At 48.1% G+C, this 19,343-nt stretch overlaps 1 protein-coding gene across 1 annotated transcript in view; it reads left to right on the top strand.

Moving 5' to 3' along the window:
- Window positions 1–270: 270 nt before the first annotated feature.
- Window positions 271–19,343, top strand: part of TCF7 (transcription factor 7 (T-cell specific, HMG-box)) — a gene marked incomplete at both ends in the record, with an annotated part of 63,118 nt that continues 44,045 nt past the window's right edge. Inside the window, one exon of the mRNA XM_010139082.1 lies at window positions 271–377. Coding sequence (XP_010137384.1) covers window positions 271–377 — 107 coding nt within the window. The remainder of the gene's footprint in view (window positions 378–19,343) is intronic.

Here is a 19,343-nt window from a genome sequence, read left to right as displayed (position 1 = left end):
CCTGCGACTGAGGGATGCCGGCCTGGCCTCTCAGTCCCCGCTCCCCCACCCTGGGGAAAGCTGCTCCTGGCAGCAACGAGGCTTCCCAGTGCCCCCCGCCGTAGGACCCCGCACCCCCGAAGGACCCTGGCATCCCCCCAGCACCCTCCCCAAGGAGTGTGGGGCAAAAAGGACTCCCAAAATGTGCTGTAACCTCGTTGGGGCTCCCCGACAGGCAGAGGAATCACCTGTCGTAAGGCAAATCTTGACGGGGAACTTTGATTTCTGCAGGTATGAAGCATCAGGACCCAGGGATGTATAAAGGATCTGCGTATTCTGGCTACCCTTTCCTAATGCTCTCAGATCCTTATCTGCCAAATGGATCTATGTCACCTCTGGTGAGTTCCTCCGCTCCCTACGGAGAAGTTTCGTGGCCTCTCTCAGGGTTGGAGTATGGTGCAGCTATCGTGCAGGCACCTACCCGTGCAGTTTTTTTGCTGACAGATTGTGGCCCGGTTTCTAAAACGCCTGGGTGCTGTTCTCTCCAAATTGAAGGGAAGAGGATGGGAAGGGGGAAAGATGCTCGGCAGCAAGCCCCTGCTTCACTCCCAGTTTGCTGGAGGAGCTTCTTTCCCAACCTCCCCATCCTCTAGGTTCACCTTTACTCTTCCAGCAATCAAGTCCTTGTATGAAATGCAAGGAAGCCCCTTCCCTTGTCTGGGTGCCGGCTGTGACACGGCTGTGTCCAGGGGCAGGTCCCGTGGCTTAGCTTCAGTCCCATGAATCTGCTTGTGAAATGGGCAGGTTTTGGCCAGCCTTCGGTTAGGGCTCTGTTGTGGATGATGGGCCAGAAAGTGCATCTTGTGCTTCTAAAATGGCAGTAGAGGTCTTTCAGAAGAGGCTTAGCGCTGCTGGAGGACTGTTCTCAGCTTCTTGTGAAGTTTTTCCCTCTCAGGTCAAATCAGCTTTATATATAATTCTGTATACTCTAATGTTCGTAAGTTTTGCTCTCTGAATAATTAAACTAAAGGCTTCTTTACCAAAGCGGTCTTGTCCCACCACCGTCTCTATCAGGACTTTCCGTCACAGGGTTCGGTCAGTGCTGGGGCTGCTGCTGGGGAGCCAGCATCGCTGTGTTCATTTCAGATGTTGCTCTGCGTTTGTCAACAGTAAATGAGAACAGAACATCACTCGGTTTATTTCAGTTTTAGTTTTTCATCTGGCAAGGGAGAAGGTTTAAACGAGCAGATAGTGCCCTCCTTCATTCAGCCCTTTGTTCACTGGAGGGGTAGGGTGTTAAACTGGCGTTAGGAGAAAGGGGTGGATGGTGGGCTGTGGTGAAGCATCGTTCACTGGAATCACTGCTGTGTCCTCCCGCCCGATCCTGCTGGCCTGGGCAGCACGAGACTGGTGCCTCCGTGAGCCAGCCTGGCCCCCAGCACAGCCCTTCGTGGGGAGCTGAGTTCCCCAGCTGCAGCCTGTCGTATCTTTGCTGAGGTCGGTGTGCAGGTATTGAGGATCTGTCCCTAAATGTGGATGTCCTCCTTCAGTTTACTGCAAGAAAATATGTGTTTGCAAGGCAGGGCCAACATGCTTTATTGTAATCCAAAGAAGCATTTCGTCTGTTGCTTCCCACCTTGTGTTCCTTCCTCTGGGTACTAGGTATCCCCCACAACCCCCTAAAATACTAAGCCGCGCTCCTCCTCATAAATTTTAAATGATGATATTAAATTTGTCTTATTTAAAGTCATTTAATTTGCTCCTGATACAGAATCTGGGTACATTCAGAGTTACATTAGCCCAGCAACTATTTGCTGCAGTGGAAATATTTCTTTTAATCTGAAACATTTGCTAGATGGGCACCAAAGTGCAAGAGCCTGTTTATTAGCAATTAAGCTGAAAAGTAGATTGTGGTTTGTGAATCGGCTTGCTCCCTGATACCATAATAAAACCCCAAGAGGCTACTGTCGGAGCGACAGACAGGAGTAAATGGACTGTGCAGAACTCAAAGGGGAGAGAAAAGCAGAGAAGGAAAGATCCTGGCCCTGCGAGAGCCACTGAGATCAGCTGGTGCCTTGGCCGGCTTCCTTCAGCCTGGTCGATGGTTTATGTTGAGTGACTTAAAAAGTGGATTTGATGTTTTCAGCTAAAAATCGGTTACCTGACAGGCAGGAGAAGAGTTTGGTTTTTCATCTTGGTGCAACAGCTATTTGGGTAGATCTTTCTGGACAACTTTGTCTCGTGTTTGTCTGTGCAAAGGCTGTCGTAGCAAAGGCTGCATTGCTCTCATACTGATTTATTGCTGCTGCCTGTATTATATAAACTGTGAGCTATAATCTGGTGGCTGCTTCCGATAATTGAGGAGGTCAGATCTGTGACTGAAGATTGCAGATACTTAACCATCCATAAAAGTGTGTTTAATTAACGCTTTAGCACAAGCAGAGTTGGGGAGGAGGGCTGTGTGAGTGAATGGGATTACCTATCAGTCATGCGTGCGCTTGATAGTAGAGATTATATTTTGGTTAATGAGGCTTCCTGGAAACGGTTGTTTGCAGCTGGGATTAACTTCAGAATCTTCAAAAAAAAAAAATTAACCCAGTCCTGCTCTGGCAAAGCATCAGGGCTTCACCTTCACCTGATTGAACGCTGCAGCACAGCTCCCTGAAGGACGAAGGGCAGCCAGCACCTGGGCAATGGGTTGAACCCCTGCCTTGCGACGCCCCATAAAGCCACATTTTTTTTTCTGTGGGCTCCCTCCGAACCCCATCAGGGTGCTAAAAGCGACGCCAGAGCTGGCCCAGAACGCTTGCCTGGGTGGGTGTGTTGCTACCGGCAGCACCAGCATGCTGCTTTCCTTTCTTCTTTATTTTCTCAGCAGCATCACTTTTGCTTTGTTTCCCTCAAGGTGGTTGTAGCCCACTAACTGTTACACCACTCACCCCAGCATCCTGCTGGGCTGCCCACATCTTCCCAGCCAAAATTTACATGCTCTGATGTTGTTCCGCAGTGATGCACTGAGCATGTCCGGGTACCTGACATCAGCAGCAATGCCAAGCCCAGCTGATGTCCCCAGGACACGGCAAGAGCCTGGGTGTTCGGGTTGGTGGCCCACCTTGGCTGCAAACACCAGTTTAGGGTGATCCAGCTGGAGTGATGCTGGTTTGAGCACACCCGGAGTAGCCTGGACTGGCAGTGGAGCTGTCGAAGAGAGAAAGGAGGACGGAGGGGTGGCCATGGCCTGCAGGAGAAGGTGCTCCTGGAGCTGGGGACAAGGCAATGGGCTGAGCCCAGGCGTCCCGTGTTTTGAGAGCATGCTGTGAAGCCCCATCAGCTGGCCAGGCTGAGAGGGCACGCTCTCGGCCAAGTGTGTCACGAACATCTCGGTGCAGACTCTGTGTGCATCTGGAATCTCAAGATTTTGCAAGGTACCAGGAGAACTGTTTCTCTCTGGGCACTCAGCTGTCACCTGTGTGGTGGCTCATGACTCTGCTTTGACTCTCCCGGCTCTTGCGAAGTCCAGCTTTTCCTGGGGTGGAATAGGTAGGATTTACCAGTTAAAAATCTGCAAGAAATTTCCAAAGAATATTACCAAGTTGAACATTAGTTGAACATTACCATGTTTTCCTAAATGAAATATAAAATCATAAAACTACATCCTTTTTTAAATAGTACAAATGACTTTAAATCAAATTGAGGTACATCCTTAGCAAAAACACCAGCCTTTTAGGTGGTTACAAACATTAGAGGTCAGACATGGTCAAACATGTTAACACTTTGATCAGATTAAAATATTTTTCTCGCTACAGTTGTATAATTGAGTTTAGACCCGAGGGGGTTTTTTGAACATTGTTATATCTTGTACCATGTGGTAGTTAAACGGTAGAAATAGCACTTATAAGTTCCTTTACGTTCCTTTTGTAAATAGATCTATAAAAGAGGGGAATGAGCCATGATGTCCCGTATGGAGGGCACAAGCTCTCCCCGCTCCAAGTGAGGGAGAGCTCCCGGCGGGCTCTTCACGCCTTCTGCGCACCTCTGTTGCGTGTAGTGAGCGTGTGAGGTGTGTGCAGGCAGATTTAAAATTATCTGTGCGTAAAATTGAGGCACTGGAGTGTCTGCCTGTGTGAGAAACAGAGGTCCAAGAGCCTCTGTTTCTTTGGAAAACAGACGCTACCTCATTTTCTTAATTATTAAGCCGTCTAACCAGAGCTCATGTCGGAGCAGAAGGGTGGTGGTACCTTCCCAAGGTCTGCACATTTCAAGTCCCCAGACGAGACGGCAGGCTTAGGCAATAATGGTGATGTCCAGAGCCTGGTCCCTGTGGTCTGCGAGGCTCCCTGAGCGTGGTTCCCGGTGAGTGGGTTTTGGAACGTCCCCTTGGGCAGGGCAAGATGAAAGTGCAGCTACTGCTGACCTGGGGCCACAGGTCCCAAATGTCTACCGTGAGGTCACAAAGCGTGGAGCTGGCAGTCTGCTGCTGCCCTTCACTGGACAGGAGCTCAGGCTGAGCCCTGGGACACATCTACTTCTGCTGCAGCCCCCTTCCCCCGAGGCTGCTCCATCCCTTTGCAGAGGAGGCTGTTGCCCCCGCAGCAGTTGGCGGAAGGAAATCTGCAGCTCAGCTGCTTTCTGTCCCAGCTTGCGCTGCCAGAGCACGAGTTTAGTATTGCTTTTTCCTGCGTCGAGTTCTGATCCTGTTGAAAGCAACGGGAAAACTCTGCAGAGCCAGTGTGTGATGGAGATTTGTCGCTGCGAGAGGGCTGCTGCATCCCTCCCCAGATGGTGTGTGTGGAGGGAGGGCAGCTCAAGCAAGCGGTAAAGCTCCGAGCGTTCCCAGCAGTGCCTGCTGCTGTGGGAGAGCTGCATCGGCAGCAGCATCCCAGTCTGCTTCCCCAGCAGGTACGGGACCTTGCCGGGACGGTAATTTGGTCCCCATAAATTGCTATATTCCTGGCAGAAAGCGTTAGGAGTGTGGTGGCTGCTGATGGACATCCTGGCAGACAGACAGATGAGCAATTTGTTCCCTCCTGACCAGAGCAAATCCACTTCTCCCATTTCTAGCTTGAAATAGGATAATGGTGAAAATAATTTTTTGTATTAAAGCGTAATGTCGGATAGGTGGATGTACCAAGGCGCAGGGCTTCCGAGGTCATTTATTGCATGTCTGATTCAGCCTTGGTTCCCCCCAAGGAAAATTCTTGTGTTAATTTCTGAGTTCATATCACACCCTCAATTTTGAAGCAGAACTTCCCTTTGAAATAAATTAGAGAGTTCTGCTTAAGAAGCAGTGACATGATACAGCGCTGCCTGTGTGTGGTCTAATATAACCTTGTTTTTAAAATGGTTTGGAATGAAAAAAAGAGAAAGGAAGATGTCGCAGGGAAACAGAAGCAAGTTTTATGTAAATCCGTGCATGTGAGTAAGTGTGCACGTGATTCAGGCAGTTCAACAATATCTGCTCTCCCACTGGGATTCCTTCGCTGGCTACCCTGGAAGTGCCTTCCCAGGCACAGGATGCCTTGTCGGTGGGGTGTTGCTATGAGATGATGTATGGCAAAGGCACCATCCCCACAAGCTTCCAGCTGTTGCTGTTTGTGAATGTTATTGGCTCAACCAGTCGAGAATTTGGAGAGAAAAGCAGAACATCAACCCAAGCTCCCAAAGCTCATCCATGTTAATGACTGATATTTTTGAAATTTTAACTGTGAAGAACAAAGTGGTTTGGGGGCTAGCGGAGCACGACGTGTCCAAGATGAAAGAGCAGAGCTAGTCTGGTATCCAAAGCTTCAACAGAGAGAAGGGGGGAGTGGCAGGAGGGTGTTGAGGAGCTCTGCAACATGCTTTTGCCACTTGCTGGCAGGACATGTGTCTGCAGTTTGCAGTCCCTTTTCTGCCACAATTTTCCAGGCACCATTAAGGTGCATTTGGGTGGAAACTCTCGACAAATCCGTAAGGCCGGGTATGTTGGCATTTGCTGTTCCTAGATACCCATTCAAGTAACCCCGCGTGTGTTCCTGTGACTAAACAGGAACTGAATCCGTAGGGATGACTCTGTTGACTGCTCTCATAGATCATTCGTGAAGATGATCCTAATCGCCGGCTGAATCCCTCTCTATCTCCAGCGTGATCTGCAAGTGAAGCAGGTTTTCAGGGTATGGGTGGTGTGAGCTGCACTCCTAAGACTGTAGGTCTGGTCTGGACAGTGGGTGTCTGTGTGCATATGACATGATGGTTGTTGGTAGAGCACAGCCAAATGCTGAGAAATAGCAAGTGTTTTGAGGAAAGATCTACAGCTTGCCATTGATTTCATACCCACAGTTTTTGTCTGGCCTTTGCCATGAGTGATTCAGCAAGACCAAATTTTAATCTTTGTTTCATATGGGCCTTTCAGCCCCCTTGGTAATCACTGTAGAGAAGGTGAAGGAAGGTCCTGTGCATCTGTGAGCATCGTGTGTGCTCACGGGAGGGCAGGTTTGGGTCTAGCATGTGCTGCTGTTCAGTTACTAAAATCTTCTGTGCTGTGTTTGAGTCTCAAATTCCTTGTGAAATCCTCAGGGATCCTCTTCTCCCATCTGTTGTGTTGATTTGAACACGTTGCCAGACATCCCCAGCACTGTCCTCTTGGAGAGGGCATGGCCACTGTGGGAGCTGCAGTTTCTCTTCATCCCACCCCTCCGAGGCTTCGGGCTGTCCATAACACCTCTCCTTTTGTGTGCTCCTTATTTCCCTGGTTTCTCATGCCTTTGCCACTCCAACTCACTGCTCGTGGTGCCAGGAGATGGCTTACGTCAGCATCTCTCCCGGCCTGATGTACATGCACTCTTACCTCATCATGTGCCAATGGTGGGTGGAGGACACAGAAACAGGAGAGCAGGTACAAGTTGCTTCCTGAACTCTCTGCAGAGCCACTGAGGCAAGGAAAGCTCAGCCCGACCAAATCCCAGGTTGGTGCCAAGCTGGGACATGTGAGGTTCGTCCCCCCAGGCTCTTTCATGTACTATTTTTCCAAATCTTGCTTTAAAAACTGGGCTATAACACGGTACTTGCTCTTTAGACTCTGTGTCTGGAGGCTGAAACAAAGGTTGGTAGGAGGAGGCTGACTCAGAGGGTTGGTAACAGGATGCGGAGCTGTTCATTTCCTAGTTTCCAGTTTTAATCCAGCTGAATCAGTAAAGACTGATCGCCTGTTCTGTCTGCTGGCTTGTCCAGCGGTCTGTCCGGGAGGGCACAGCTCCCTCCAGCCCCCAGGCAGGTCAAATGTTTCATGGCATGAGTGATGAGTTGTCCTGGGAACCTGCAACATCTGTACTGAGCCCTCTGTGAGTGTCAGCTGAGGTCTTCGCTCTCGCCTTGGGACTGCCAGTTCAGCACATGCTGCTGGCTCACAAACCCACCCACCTCGTTTCTTAAAGGAAGTGATTGCAACATCATGTGCCTCTGAGTCTTGATTACAGTCTTGGTCACCTCCCAATGATCTTGGACAAAGAGCTTCACCTTCACCTCCTTACGGAGCAACTTCACTGCTCTGTCCTGTGGCCCTTTCTCTGATTTTTGCCTTTGGGTCTTTATAATTTATGACTCTTCCCAGAGTTATGAAGGACTATTCCACCACTGCTGTCCCTGTGAGGTGGTTTCATGGAGAACGTGGCACATTTGGTCAATACTGATGTTGAGGAGGGGTAGCAAAACCTGGCAGAATTGGTGGTACCCATCCAGAGCATCCCACTAGTGGAGGTGCTGGGCAAGAGGTCACCAAAGTGGCTTCAAACTATCGCTCCTCTCCCGTCCACCGCTTCTGTGCCAAACACAGCTCAGCTGCAACGAAAAGAATCTGCTTCATTGTGTTTCACGGGGTCCCAAAATTAGTATTTTGTTAAACAAGACAATAAACTCAACAATGCTGTGGTAAGTTTTTGAAACCAAAGTAAAGCTGGATACTAGAATCTAGAGCACTTTTCCCCTCCGGTTATAACAACTTTACATTTGATTAAATGATAGGCAAAAATTCCGTCTCAACAGAATCTCCTTTGTTCCATTGAGAAGCTGGAACTGTAATATACAAAGTACACGTCTGCCTTGCAGAGCTACGCAGTAATCATGGACTGACCAAAAAAAGACTGTTTTTTTAAGTGATTCAACTTGGACGCTGGATGTTGGATTTGTTTTCTGCTGTGGTTTGCTCTGAGGAGCAGCATGCACGAGCGTAAACAGAGGTTCTCCTCTGATGGGACTCACACAAAAGCAAAATGTGGAAGCCCAGGATTGTAAAGTATGCTTGACTCAGCGTGGGGGGATGAAGTTACAGACACACGTGTGGAGGGGGTGCTGGGGAGATGCTCTTCACAGCGAAGCGCTCAGAAGGGATCAGAAATGTGGAAATTTTGTTCTAACACTGAGGAGATGGTGCTGCAGAGATTGCTTTCATGGTTAGGAAACGCACCATGGTAAGATCTACCACATGAAAATTGGTTGTTCTTAGCATGGAGAGGCTGATGAGGTGGTTCTCCTTATGTGCCCTGGGATTACTGGCGTGGGAGCAGGGGTAGTGAGGAGGAGTCGTTGTCTTCTCCAAACCTCGCTTTGTACGACTTAGGCCGATTCTAACGCGGGAGACAGTGCACAGCCCCTGACATCCGCACACCCGAGGTCGAAATCTGGCCTTTGAGCTCTGGCTTCCTGCTGCAACTTACGTGGCATTGCCAGCTTTGAAATCCGACCGTCCAAACGGACACGTGGGCTCGGAAATCCAGGTGGCGTTTGGTGGGATCGCATCCTACCGTGCTGGCTATTCCTTTGGGACAGCCAGTGCTGTCACCCAGGAGAAATTAGCATACGCGTATGAACCCTAAATCCAAACCAGAAGCAGTAATATAAAATAAGAAAGAAAATATTAAAAAATCCCCCCAACACCCAAACATTTTTAACTTTCTCTGATACAAAGCAATTTCTCTGGGACTGTGCGCCATATGAAACACATTATAAATGCTCTTGTAAAATCCACATCATTATACCACATGAAAGGCCGGGTCCTAAAAATAGCCATTCAGAGAGGATGCAGGCTAGTAGCAATTTCGGTGATCGTGAAATAGTTGTGTTGACATCTCTGCGCACGCACACCCACAGAAAGCTTTGACTTTTGAATATTCTTAGCAACATTTGTGCTTTATGGAATTTTCCAAGTTCTGGTCCCATGAATAGTCCCTCACTCAGTGGTGTTGCTTTCTGATCTTATCCCCATGTTTCTAACCCTGATTTTATTGAGAAAACAGGTAGATGATTTTTTTTTTTTTTCATTTTACATGAAACTCTTCCCTTGCTATCAGTTTGTCAATGGTCAAAGTATCAGCTGTAGCTCCCTGTCTCCTATCAATGGAAATGTTTTCTTTTTCCTCCTATGGAGACACACATCCCTGACATTTTGGAGGGCCAACTGCCAAAATGTAAACCTAGAGCATGAGCTGCTAACAGGAGGAGCTGCCACATCTACCCAGCCTTTGTATCTGCTGTAGTAGTCAGGAGACACCAACTGAAATCTGCAGTAATTATACAGTAACGTATCCACAACAACAAAAAAATTCTTCCCCATCCCAGCGATCAGAACTTGGCTTTTGTTTCGAAATATGAAAGGCTGCAGCCTCCTGGCTTCGGTGGGTTTGCTGCAAAGCTCTGGCTGGGGTAAACTGCCATAGCTCTGGGACAGACAACACAGTCCTGCCAAGTGATATCGCTCGAGATCTTTTTGAAGAGCTCATCAGATTTTGTTTTATTGCTGGTGTGTTTTGGTTTTAGCTTGTTATTTGTTTGAATTCATTACTACAGGGGTAGCTTTCTGAAAAACGTTTGAATCTGCAGTGCTGGTCTCGCATTTGCATTTTTCTTTTGGAAGTAGAGGTGGGGGTGCTGGAGACGTACACTCTCAAACCCGAAGAGATCTGAAGGCTGCAGTTTAAGCTTGTCCACGGTTTTAAGTGTGTGGCCCCTCTAAAGCCAGATGGAAACAGTCTATTTCCTCAAAATAATTTGCTTTTGGAATTGGAGCAAAATCTTTGGAGATGGTGAATGAAATAATAGGGTGTTGAAGAAAATGACATTGCTCCTTAAATAGATGGCACGAAAATCATTAAGTCTGAAGTTTCATTCAAATCAGATGTAGCTGTGGTTGTAATGGGGCAGGACACCAACTCTTCAAGCAGTGCAACTCAGTGATTCACTGCAAGACTTCCAGCCCTTCTCCACGTTGTTTTAACTTGAAGAGCAACTCTTGTCCCTTGTGCAGCTCTGGAGTTCTTTTCCAATGGAAACTCAAGTCTTTGGTTCCATCAGTTGAACTCTTGCTGGCTGTTAGCAACTTCCAAGAAACAAATTGTTTCTTTCTAAAATGCCATCACAGGAACATGTCTGCTCTTGCTGGTTTAGCTCCCTAAACCAGCAGGATGGGGGGACGTGGCAATAATTTTATCTAAACCTCACAGAGGACATACATTAATTTCTCCACACAGCTGGCAGAAATTTAACGGTATATTTCCGACTAAATGCTAAGAAACGTTGGCTCCTGTTGGTAGGATACTTGTATTTTGAAGAAGCCAAAATGTTTTTGAACACTTCAGGCTTGAAGTTAACATCATGCCTAAGCCCTTTTGTGTTTTCCATCATTATTTGATGGCCTAAACCAGGGTTATGTCTGGCAGTGTGAGGTTTTTTTATTGTTCTGGTGAACTCAGCTTTTCCTGCTAGGAGCAGAATTCAGGTAAAAGCATTAAACATTGGCTGGATGGGACTTCTGACAGTGCTGGAACCCAGGAGTAGTTGTAGAGAAGATTTAATTTCTCCACTCGAGAGGACACAAAATTACCTGGTACGTCAGTGCCAGTTGCTTGGTTATTGGCATTTACTGGAAGTAATATATAACTACATGCATATATTTAAACTCTGCAGAAGAAAATGTTCTAGAATTATAACATACCGTTTGTACTGATCTAGTATGTGGGTGGGAGCTGCCTCCCTCCTGCCTTCGCCCTGAGAGTTCGTTTGATAGGGAGCCGAGTGATCCCCTTACCAGAGAGCACCAGGTGCCGTGTCAGGCGCGTGTAAATCGCCAAATAAACAGACACGAGCAGCTCCAGTTGTTTATATGTTAACACAGGATGTTCTCAAAATCAGGTAAGAAGTGAGGCATGTTACCAAGTTTTATAGCAGAGGAACCGGATAGTCCTGTAACTGCTGCGCAGGGCTGCGGCGGAGGAAGCGTGGCTTTATCCCAGCTTCTGCTCCCACTCCCCCAGGAGCCTGTTTTTCCGTGACTCAGTTTCCCCCAGGAGCATTTTGAAGCTTTATCGTTTTGTGATGTTTGGAGAGCGCTGCTGGGAAGGCCATGTCAGTGCTGGACAAAATCACGTAAAATCCAACACAGGCTGCTGTGAGAGGGGTTGCTTCAGAAATGATCAGAGGACTAGCCAAAAAAAGTAAGCTGTGTGCTTATTAGACCATTTACTTCAAGATATTAAACAAATTGCAATTTCATAATCTTTTAGCAAATTGCAGGTGGCCCTAAAACCACAATTCCTTTAAGGCGATTGGCGTCTTTTCTCACTTTAAAAACAAATCGCCTTTTCAGCCTAAACAGTAGCTTCATAGAGTGGCATTAGTTGGATGGGAACGATGATGGGGTGGTCCAAATGCACATGCTGCACAGATCCACACCGTTAAACCGAGGGCAGAGTGTCATTTCTTATTTACCGATGAGAATAAGGTCCGGGATTGCACGGCATCATTTTTTTGGACACACGTACCAAAGCCCAGGATGCATAATTCACATTCCTTGTCATGAAGAATGAGTCTATTTATCTTGGAACCATTTTTACTTAAACAGTAATCTCGAGGAAATCATTTGTTAACAGCAGTTCGCTGCCAGTTTGTCAGTTAATGGCTTGAGGCAAAGGCAGAAGCAAGTGAAATCTTTTCCAGGGAGATGCTGCTGTCGCATGTAGTGCAGAAAGGTTTATAACAGAAAGTGTCAGAGGAGGCGGTCGGATGAGTTCAGTCCAACTTTTAGAAACATGAGGAAACACGGCCCGGTGGGGTAGAGATGACCATTTTGCTAGCACATCCCACTGGAAAATAAAGCCATCAATCGTGCCTGTGTCAGCTTCTGAGCCTCAGTTTTCCTTACTGGAGGCTGCAGGTGTGAGCGTGCGGAGACCAAAACCGCTTCACGGTGGCTGGGGCTCTGCATTGCATCCCGGGCATCTCTGCACCTTGGGCACCTCCGCATCCCAGGCATGGGCGCAGCTGGGTGGGAGAGCCAGGGTGCAGCCCCTCCAGCTCAGCCGGGGCGCCGCAGGGTGTCTGCCAGGCAGCAGAGTCCTCCAGCTCACAGACGTTATCGCTTCTCTATAAAAGTCTAGCAGCGAGTTTCAGTTAGGCAATGAGGGTTATCTGATTTCTCTTTAATCTGAGCAGCATCACTACAGCGCGATAACCACGAATCGCTGTTTATCTCGCACTCGGTGCTGCAGGGGGAAAAGTAGCAAGAATGGGTGAAAATTCACTGGAGAAGGAGCTGAGAAAAGCTGTCCTAGTCTACACCAAATCCCTTCTCCTTGCAGCAGGAGCGGGTGAGAAATAACTGCCCCGAGTAGAAACTCTCCCATGAAGCCACAAAATCCAGCTGAAGTAAATACCGCTTCCCTGCAGCATTATCTCCCACTCCGTGCTGTCTACCCACAGAGGATGGTAGGGTGTAGGAACTGGCAGGGGATTAATGGCAGCCTGGTTCATAAAAAACTCGGCTGCCAGAAGGACGTGGGACCCAGACAGAAGAGGGGCTGGTTCTCTCTGCAGATGCCCCCAAGTGCTATTTGTCTGAGAGCAGATTTTCCCACAGATCTTTAGCCTTCATATTATTTGAAGAACCCCCTCTGCAGCTGCAATCCTTCCCTCCCCCGAGGGAAAAACAGGGTGGTAACTTTGTGAACTGAATGGTGTGGAGGTTTAGGAGTACTGCCATGGGAGGGGAAGATTTGGCTCATTAGCGTGGAACATTGTGTTGCCAGGAACAGAGTTTTGGGGCAGAACTAATAACGTGGAAGCAGATGCAGTCAGCTTTTATTAAACTGGTTTGTAGATGGCTTTAAATGGGCAACATTTGTATCTGGGGCTTTCCTGGTGAACGGCAGAATGGCAGACCCCAGCAGCAGAGCCTGGCTTAGGTGCTGGCTAACAAGTATGGAGAAACCAACCGAATCTCTGAACATAAGAGAAAATTTCACGCAAATGTATTTAAAAAAAACCCCAAACAACAAAAGACTCTGTGGCTGTCATATTCTTTCAACTCTTGCAGTCCACACATCTCACTTGGAGCAAGGAACAGCTGTAGTCATGGAGTTTATAGGCTGAAGGACCCAACATTGTATCATCTCTTTCTCATGGTGTATCATCTCCTCTACACCATGGACTCCTGAATTTTACTCGGTTACTCCAGTGGCTGGATGTACCATTAGCTGCTCGACAGTGCATTAGAGGTAGGGTTGGATACATTAATCTCCAAGCCAAGTTTTGAAGCGCTTCCCCCTTGAACCACCCTTTCCATAGCGCTAATTAATTCCATAATGCTTATCTGCATTATCAGTGATGGTCGGATGCCATTTCCTGACACATGGCATTCCACGGCCACCAGTAACGATGGGTAGAACCCACTCTGTAATTGCCTTACCCGAGTTGACGGTGGAATGACCACCAGCCAAATACAAATTGCCCCTCTCAGCCACCTACCAGAACAACGTAGGGCCATTGATACCTCTGAGGAGTCACCACAAAGACCATCCATCCCTCTGCCAGACCCAGCAATGACTGTTGCTATGTGTCCTTACAGTGTCCATCTGGTCCTTTACCACCTCTGTGTAGCCTGGACTAACTACTCAGAGCAAAGAGCAACATCCAGAAATCCTTTCTCTGCTCCACACATCCGAGAGCAGCCTGGCATATGCACCAGGTCTTCACTGACGTGCTGCTTGCAGCCTCGTCATCCCTGGCTGGCTGAATAAGGCTCGAAGAATCCCATTTGAATGCTGTACTCCATCCTACCTCTGTTGTGCAATACTTTTTTCTCAGGCAGTTTCTAATCTAGAGATTTTCTGGGATCTATGCGTGGCATGAAGGGAAGTCTCCTCATCACCTCAGGTTCTGTCTTTCAGTACCAAGTGTTTAAGACATAATTCTAGGCGTCCAGGGCTTGCTTTCTCTTTGTGTCTCCTTTGCTGTTGCTTTCATTTACTAACATGTTGAACTTCAAAGTCTATTCTTTCTCCTTCCTAATTTTTATGGAAAAAATGGTCTGAACCCCATTTGCATTTCCTCCCTGAGGATACTGGCAATCCTTAATCCTATATATTAAAGAATCTCAGTTTTCCCAGCAGTCTTTTATTCTGGGATTACTCTTCCACTCTGTTTTCTCCTTGAAATTCTCTCCTGTGGTTCAAAATTGCTCTTCATGGTGCCCCTGACCACTGTCACTTTCTGTTCTGAGCTATTTGCACATATATTTGACCACTTTTAAGCCCTTTTCCCTTCCCATCCTGTCCTTTGCAGGTAATTTATAAAGGTTTCGTGCTTGTAGGACCGTGTTTGTCCTTGGTGGTTGCAGAGTAAGGCCATGTGCTCTGCAACCCACCAATCTCCAGGGACCTGCTGGAGCAACTATTTTTAGAGCCAAGAGATAGCAGGACAAAGGCAAATAGGGTGAACAACTGGGTGATTTTCGTTTCACACCGATGGATCCATATTCCAGTTGAGGAAATGGCTCCCAGTGACCACAGGCGTTGACCTGCTGGAGAAGCAGTTGCCACCTGGCTGGCTGTGATGCAGGATGGCACCAGAGGGACCCTACCTGCCTGGCCCTTACCCCTCTCCCTGCCTCCATGCAGGGACCGCGGCGATTCCCCCTGCATCCCCCAGCTCGTGGGAGCTGTGGGAAGTAGGTAGGATGCTGACTGGGCTGGCCGTGCGGATCCCAGCATTTAGATCACGCAAACCCAGTGTTCTCTCCTACCAGTCATTCTCAGCGATGTACTCGGGTAATTAGCATGTGCATAAACACTTTGTAATCTTGTGATCATGGCTTGCAGATTAGCTCTTTTGCCAGCTTTGCGATTTCTTTGCCAGTTTTAGTTTTAATTGCAAATCCATTACTGCCAGCTCCCTTGCATATTGTAGCAATAGGCAAATTAAAACACTTGGACACAGTTGGGCGGGTTTCAGTTAAGAAATTAATTGTTACTGCCAACCAGTGCTTTTTAATGCGAGGGTGGCATTTGAGCTTGTTTTTGAGGGCATAATCTCCGAGACTTTCTTTTTTCCCTTCTCCTCCCCCCTCCCCAGACTGCGTTGCCCTGTTGAGCAGCTCCACAGATGGCATGAAGCAAATGCTCGCCTCTTTGATCTCCCAGTCAAGATATTTGGAAGTCATTCTGAATTTATGAGAATCCTGTCTGAAATAAATCTGTCTGTGCGCAGGGCCATACTAAGTCAACCCAGAGCTGCAGGCACGGCTCACCTGAACCTCCCGGGGAAGCGCAGGATTCCATCCCACAGGAGCATCGTGTGATGCTGAGGCGATAAGGAGAAACTTCATGCATATTGTTGAAAAAGTCTAGACAATCTACAATTTACCAGTCGGGCTAATTGGCTAAAGGCTTAATCTGCCCTGATAATCCAGTAATGGTATTGTTGGCAGGACACCGATGTAAATATCACTCAGCGGCGCTGGCAGCCAGTGTCTCCTGAGATTGCTGCCGTTCCCAATTCCCTTTCCACAGTTGTTAGGGCAGATGGGGAATTTCCAGAGTTCTGCAAACTCCTTGTCTTTGCTATTTTCCAAAGACTGCCTGTGCTCAGTCGATGTTGGCTTTCAACATCGGATAGGTAACGTTTTTTACTAGGTCAGAATTTTCACAAGAACATTCATCAGGAGTATCTTTTTTTCCTGGTGTACTTTTTTCCCCTGATGGATTTTTCACATAGCTTGTTCCAGCCTCCTGTCACACAGCTTCTCTTCACCCTTCAATACAAAGAGCATCTGGTTTTGGAGCAGACCCGTGGCAGCGTTGTAAACCACCTGCCACCCTGTGTGTCACCTCCAAGCCTGGTGGCATTCCCAGAGACTTTGGTGGCATTGCTCTGCGTGAGCCCAAGCTTTGCGTGCCGCCAGCATGGCTGGGCCTGCAAACACTGGTGGGGTAGTTCTGAGGTCAGTGAGCTGAGCGAGGTTTTAAAATACCCCAGCACCATTTTGCAGGGATATTTTTAAGCCATGGGGGAGCTGTAGCAGGGAAGGACAGATGGACAAACCCCTTCCACACATGGGTCTCCCACCACTGCAGCGTTTCAGCCCCGTGTGCTGCCTTTGGTGGCTTGTTGACATGTTAGAACGTGGCTTTGAACACAGGCTGTCTAAAATTATTGCCTGACTGTGCTTGAAGAGGGTTGGTATAACCACCTGTCCTAGTTAATGTTTTCTCTTTAACTCTTTCCATCCCTTTACACTGGTGAAAGGGGTCGTTTTCAGCTGCCTTTACAGCTGACGGGCTCTGGACCTCTGAGCCTGTAGAGCACCAGGCATGGATGAACCCTGCCAGGCGCTGGGGTCTCCAGGACCTGATTTCTAACAGAGTCGTGTTTGCTCACTGAAAAGCCACCTCTGTGTTTCTGAGTGCCGCCCTTGCACGTGTAGTCCAGGGACTAAGAGCCAAGTGAGTTTTTTCTTCCCGTGCATCACCACCAAGTCATGCCCTGAGTATTGCCTGTACAACTCCCCTCCTTCAGTGAGATCGTGGATGTGTAATTGATTGGAGCGCAGCAAACAATTCCCCTGATGGCCGAAGCAGAAGCACCCTGGGAATTGTGTTTCTGCAGCAAGGTCGACTCTGTGCTGCCAACAGAAGTGTTAAAAACCCCATATATTATATATATATAAACAAGTTTGGGTCACTGAAGCCAGCTGAGATGGCTGTGAATCCTTCACACCATCTTTAAGGCAGCCTGTAAGGGCTTTTTTTGAACTTTTTTTTCTGCTCAGAAAACAATGGAAGAAGCACAGTTCCGCTGCAAACAAAACCTGAACATGCTCTCACTTACATGTGAGATATCAAAGAGCGCTCTTTCAGTACACATTACCACCCTTCCGTTTTACAGCAAACACCTCGTCACGGCCGAGAGACTTTGGGAAAACTATATATAGTGCGTTGGGCTGAATGTCACCCTCGTAATCGCCCCATGGCTCTGGCTCCCTGAGGTTGTGGCTAACAAATCCAACTTTAATTGTTGGTGATCTCTATCGGAGCAGACATCGGGTCTGAGTTCAGCCACTGCGGAGTCAAGAGGAGTAAACACGAACCTACAGTAAGATCAAAGCAGCGGAGAGGTGCGCATGTGCTAATAATAATAGCTTATGAAAGCTCGTATTTTCCTTCAGCAACATCCTGTCATTTGTGTATTAGCTTTGAAAAGGGTAAAAAAAAAAATTAGTGTAATTTACTTCAGCAAAAATCGAGATAAGGCAGATAGTTGATTGCAGCAGCTTGTGAGGAGTCTGCTGCGAGAATTTTACGTGCACCGTGTCCTCCAGTGCACGTGTGAGGCGAGTGTGCAGAGGCTGAGCTGGCTGTGACTGAAGTACCAGCGTTATCTGATCTTTATGTACAGTCTGTGACAATGGGATGCAGAAAGGAGGATGAGGTAAACAGTCGCGAAGTCGGTAACCGCATCCACACCTGGTGCACCTCGATAAAATGTCTGTAAACAGTTTGTGTAGTGAGGTTACGGTGAGGCTGAGGATGTCTAACGGCTCCGGGGACCCAGGCGAGAGACACACGGTGGTTTGGGGATGGCATTTCTGCTGGGGTGGGATCGCCTGGGGGATGAAAATCAGGATTCTGCCCTGCCACGGCTGTAGGTGGCCCGGCAGGTCGGCTTTCCAGGCAGCCTGTGGGACGAGCAGAGTGTGGTCGGTGTGACCGTACCTGAGAAGGGACTTTGGGACAGCGATAGCGGGGTCAGATAACGTGTCAGACAACAGCCGCGTGGTTTGACCTGCTTAGGAAGTGCTGGACAGCCCTTGAAACTGGGCACAGCGCTGACCATTTCCTCTGTCCTCTTCAAATTTACACTATCAGCCTTTTAATCTAGTGCAGCGGCTTAAACCTCCGGTGGGGTTTTGCCCAGCCCGGTACTGGGATCCTGGCAGGCTGCGGGGAATGGGGATGCGAGAAACCACAGGAGGAGAGCCATGATGGGTGATGCTGGCCGCTGGGAAGCAGACAACATGTCTTTTGAATTCGTCTTTCATGTTGTGTGCTGTGGTTGTTGACATTCGGTTGTGCCTGTAGTTCTGTCTGCAAGCAGGAAAGGGTTTGGGGTTTTGGTGAAGGGGAGGAAGGCTGTCAATAAAAGGTGACAAAGTGGCTCGCTCAGTACCAAAGATGGTCTGGCTGAGGAAAGAGAAGATTGTTTAGAAAGAAAACAGAGGGGAAGAGGACGAACAGGAGCAGGTACAGGCACAGTCACAAACTTTCTGCTCTTTCTGCGCAGGCGCCGTGTCTTTAGGTACCACCAGCTCCTGGGCGAGGTGTGGCGATGGCCTTAGGGTGATCTTAACTGCGAGCAGTTGCTGCACAGGGGAGGTGTTTTTCAGGCTTGCAAGGCTGAGCTCGAGTCTATCCAAAGTCTGCAGCGGCTGAAGCACAGCGAACAGGGACTTGTTAAGAAAGTGGAGCAAATAATAATGATCCGTCTGTTTAATGCAGCTGAAAGGCATACTTCAAAGATAGTGTTATCCTAGAAAAGCCCAAGTATAGAGGGGAATAAACTTGATCACAGCTTCCAAGTTTTGATGGTAGCGTTGTAAGTAGGTCAGCAAACGGTAATATTTAAATTAACTCTTCTTTCTGGCAACTAGATGGGAATGTAGGTCTGGAAATGGGTAGATGTAGATTCTCTTCCCAGCTCTGCTACCCTGACAAGTCACTTCATCTCCTTGTGCCTAAGGGGAGAATACACCTTTGGGCTCTGCCCAGTAATCATCAGCCAAATGCTTCCCCACCTATCTAAAGGGGTTTAGAATATGTGATTGAAAAGTGCAAAGTGTTATTAACATTGAATTAATGTCTGCCATTACAATATGTAATGGAGTATTTCTGCACACACCCCATTTCCTCCTGCTCAAATGTTTTGTCAGGCGGGTCCAAGTGTTTACCAGCTTTATAGCTGGCCTAAAAAAGAGCCAGCAGCCAGCTGGAGCTGCCGGTCGCTCGTGGAGCTGCCGGGCTCGTTTGCTGGATGTGCTGGGCGCGGGAGCTGGCAGCAGAGCCGGG

The sequence above is a fragment of the Buceros rhinoceros genome, unplaced genomic scaffold, assembly GCF_000710305.1.
Source record: "Buceros rhinoceros silvestris isolate BGI_N320 unplaced genomic scaffold, ASM71030v1 scaffold27166, whole genome shotgun sequence".
NCBI classification, from domain to species: domain Eukaryota; kingdom Metazoa; phylum Chordata; class Aves; order Bucerotiformes; family Bucerotidae; genus Buceros; species Buceros rhinoceros.
This window is presented reverse-complemented; position numbering and strand designations above follow the sequence as displayed.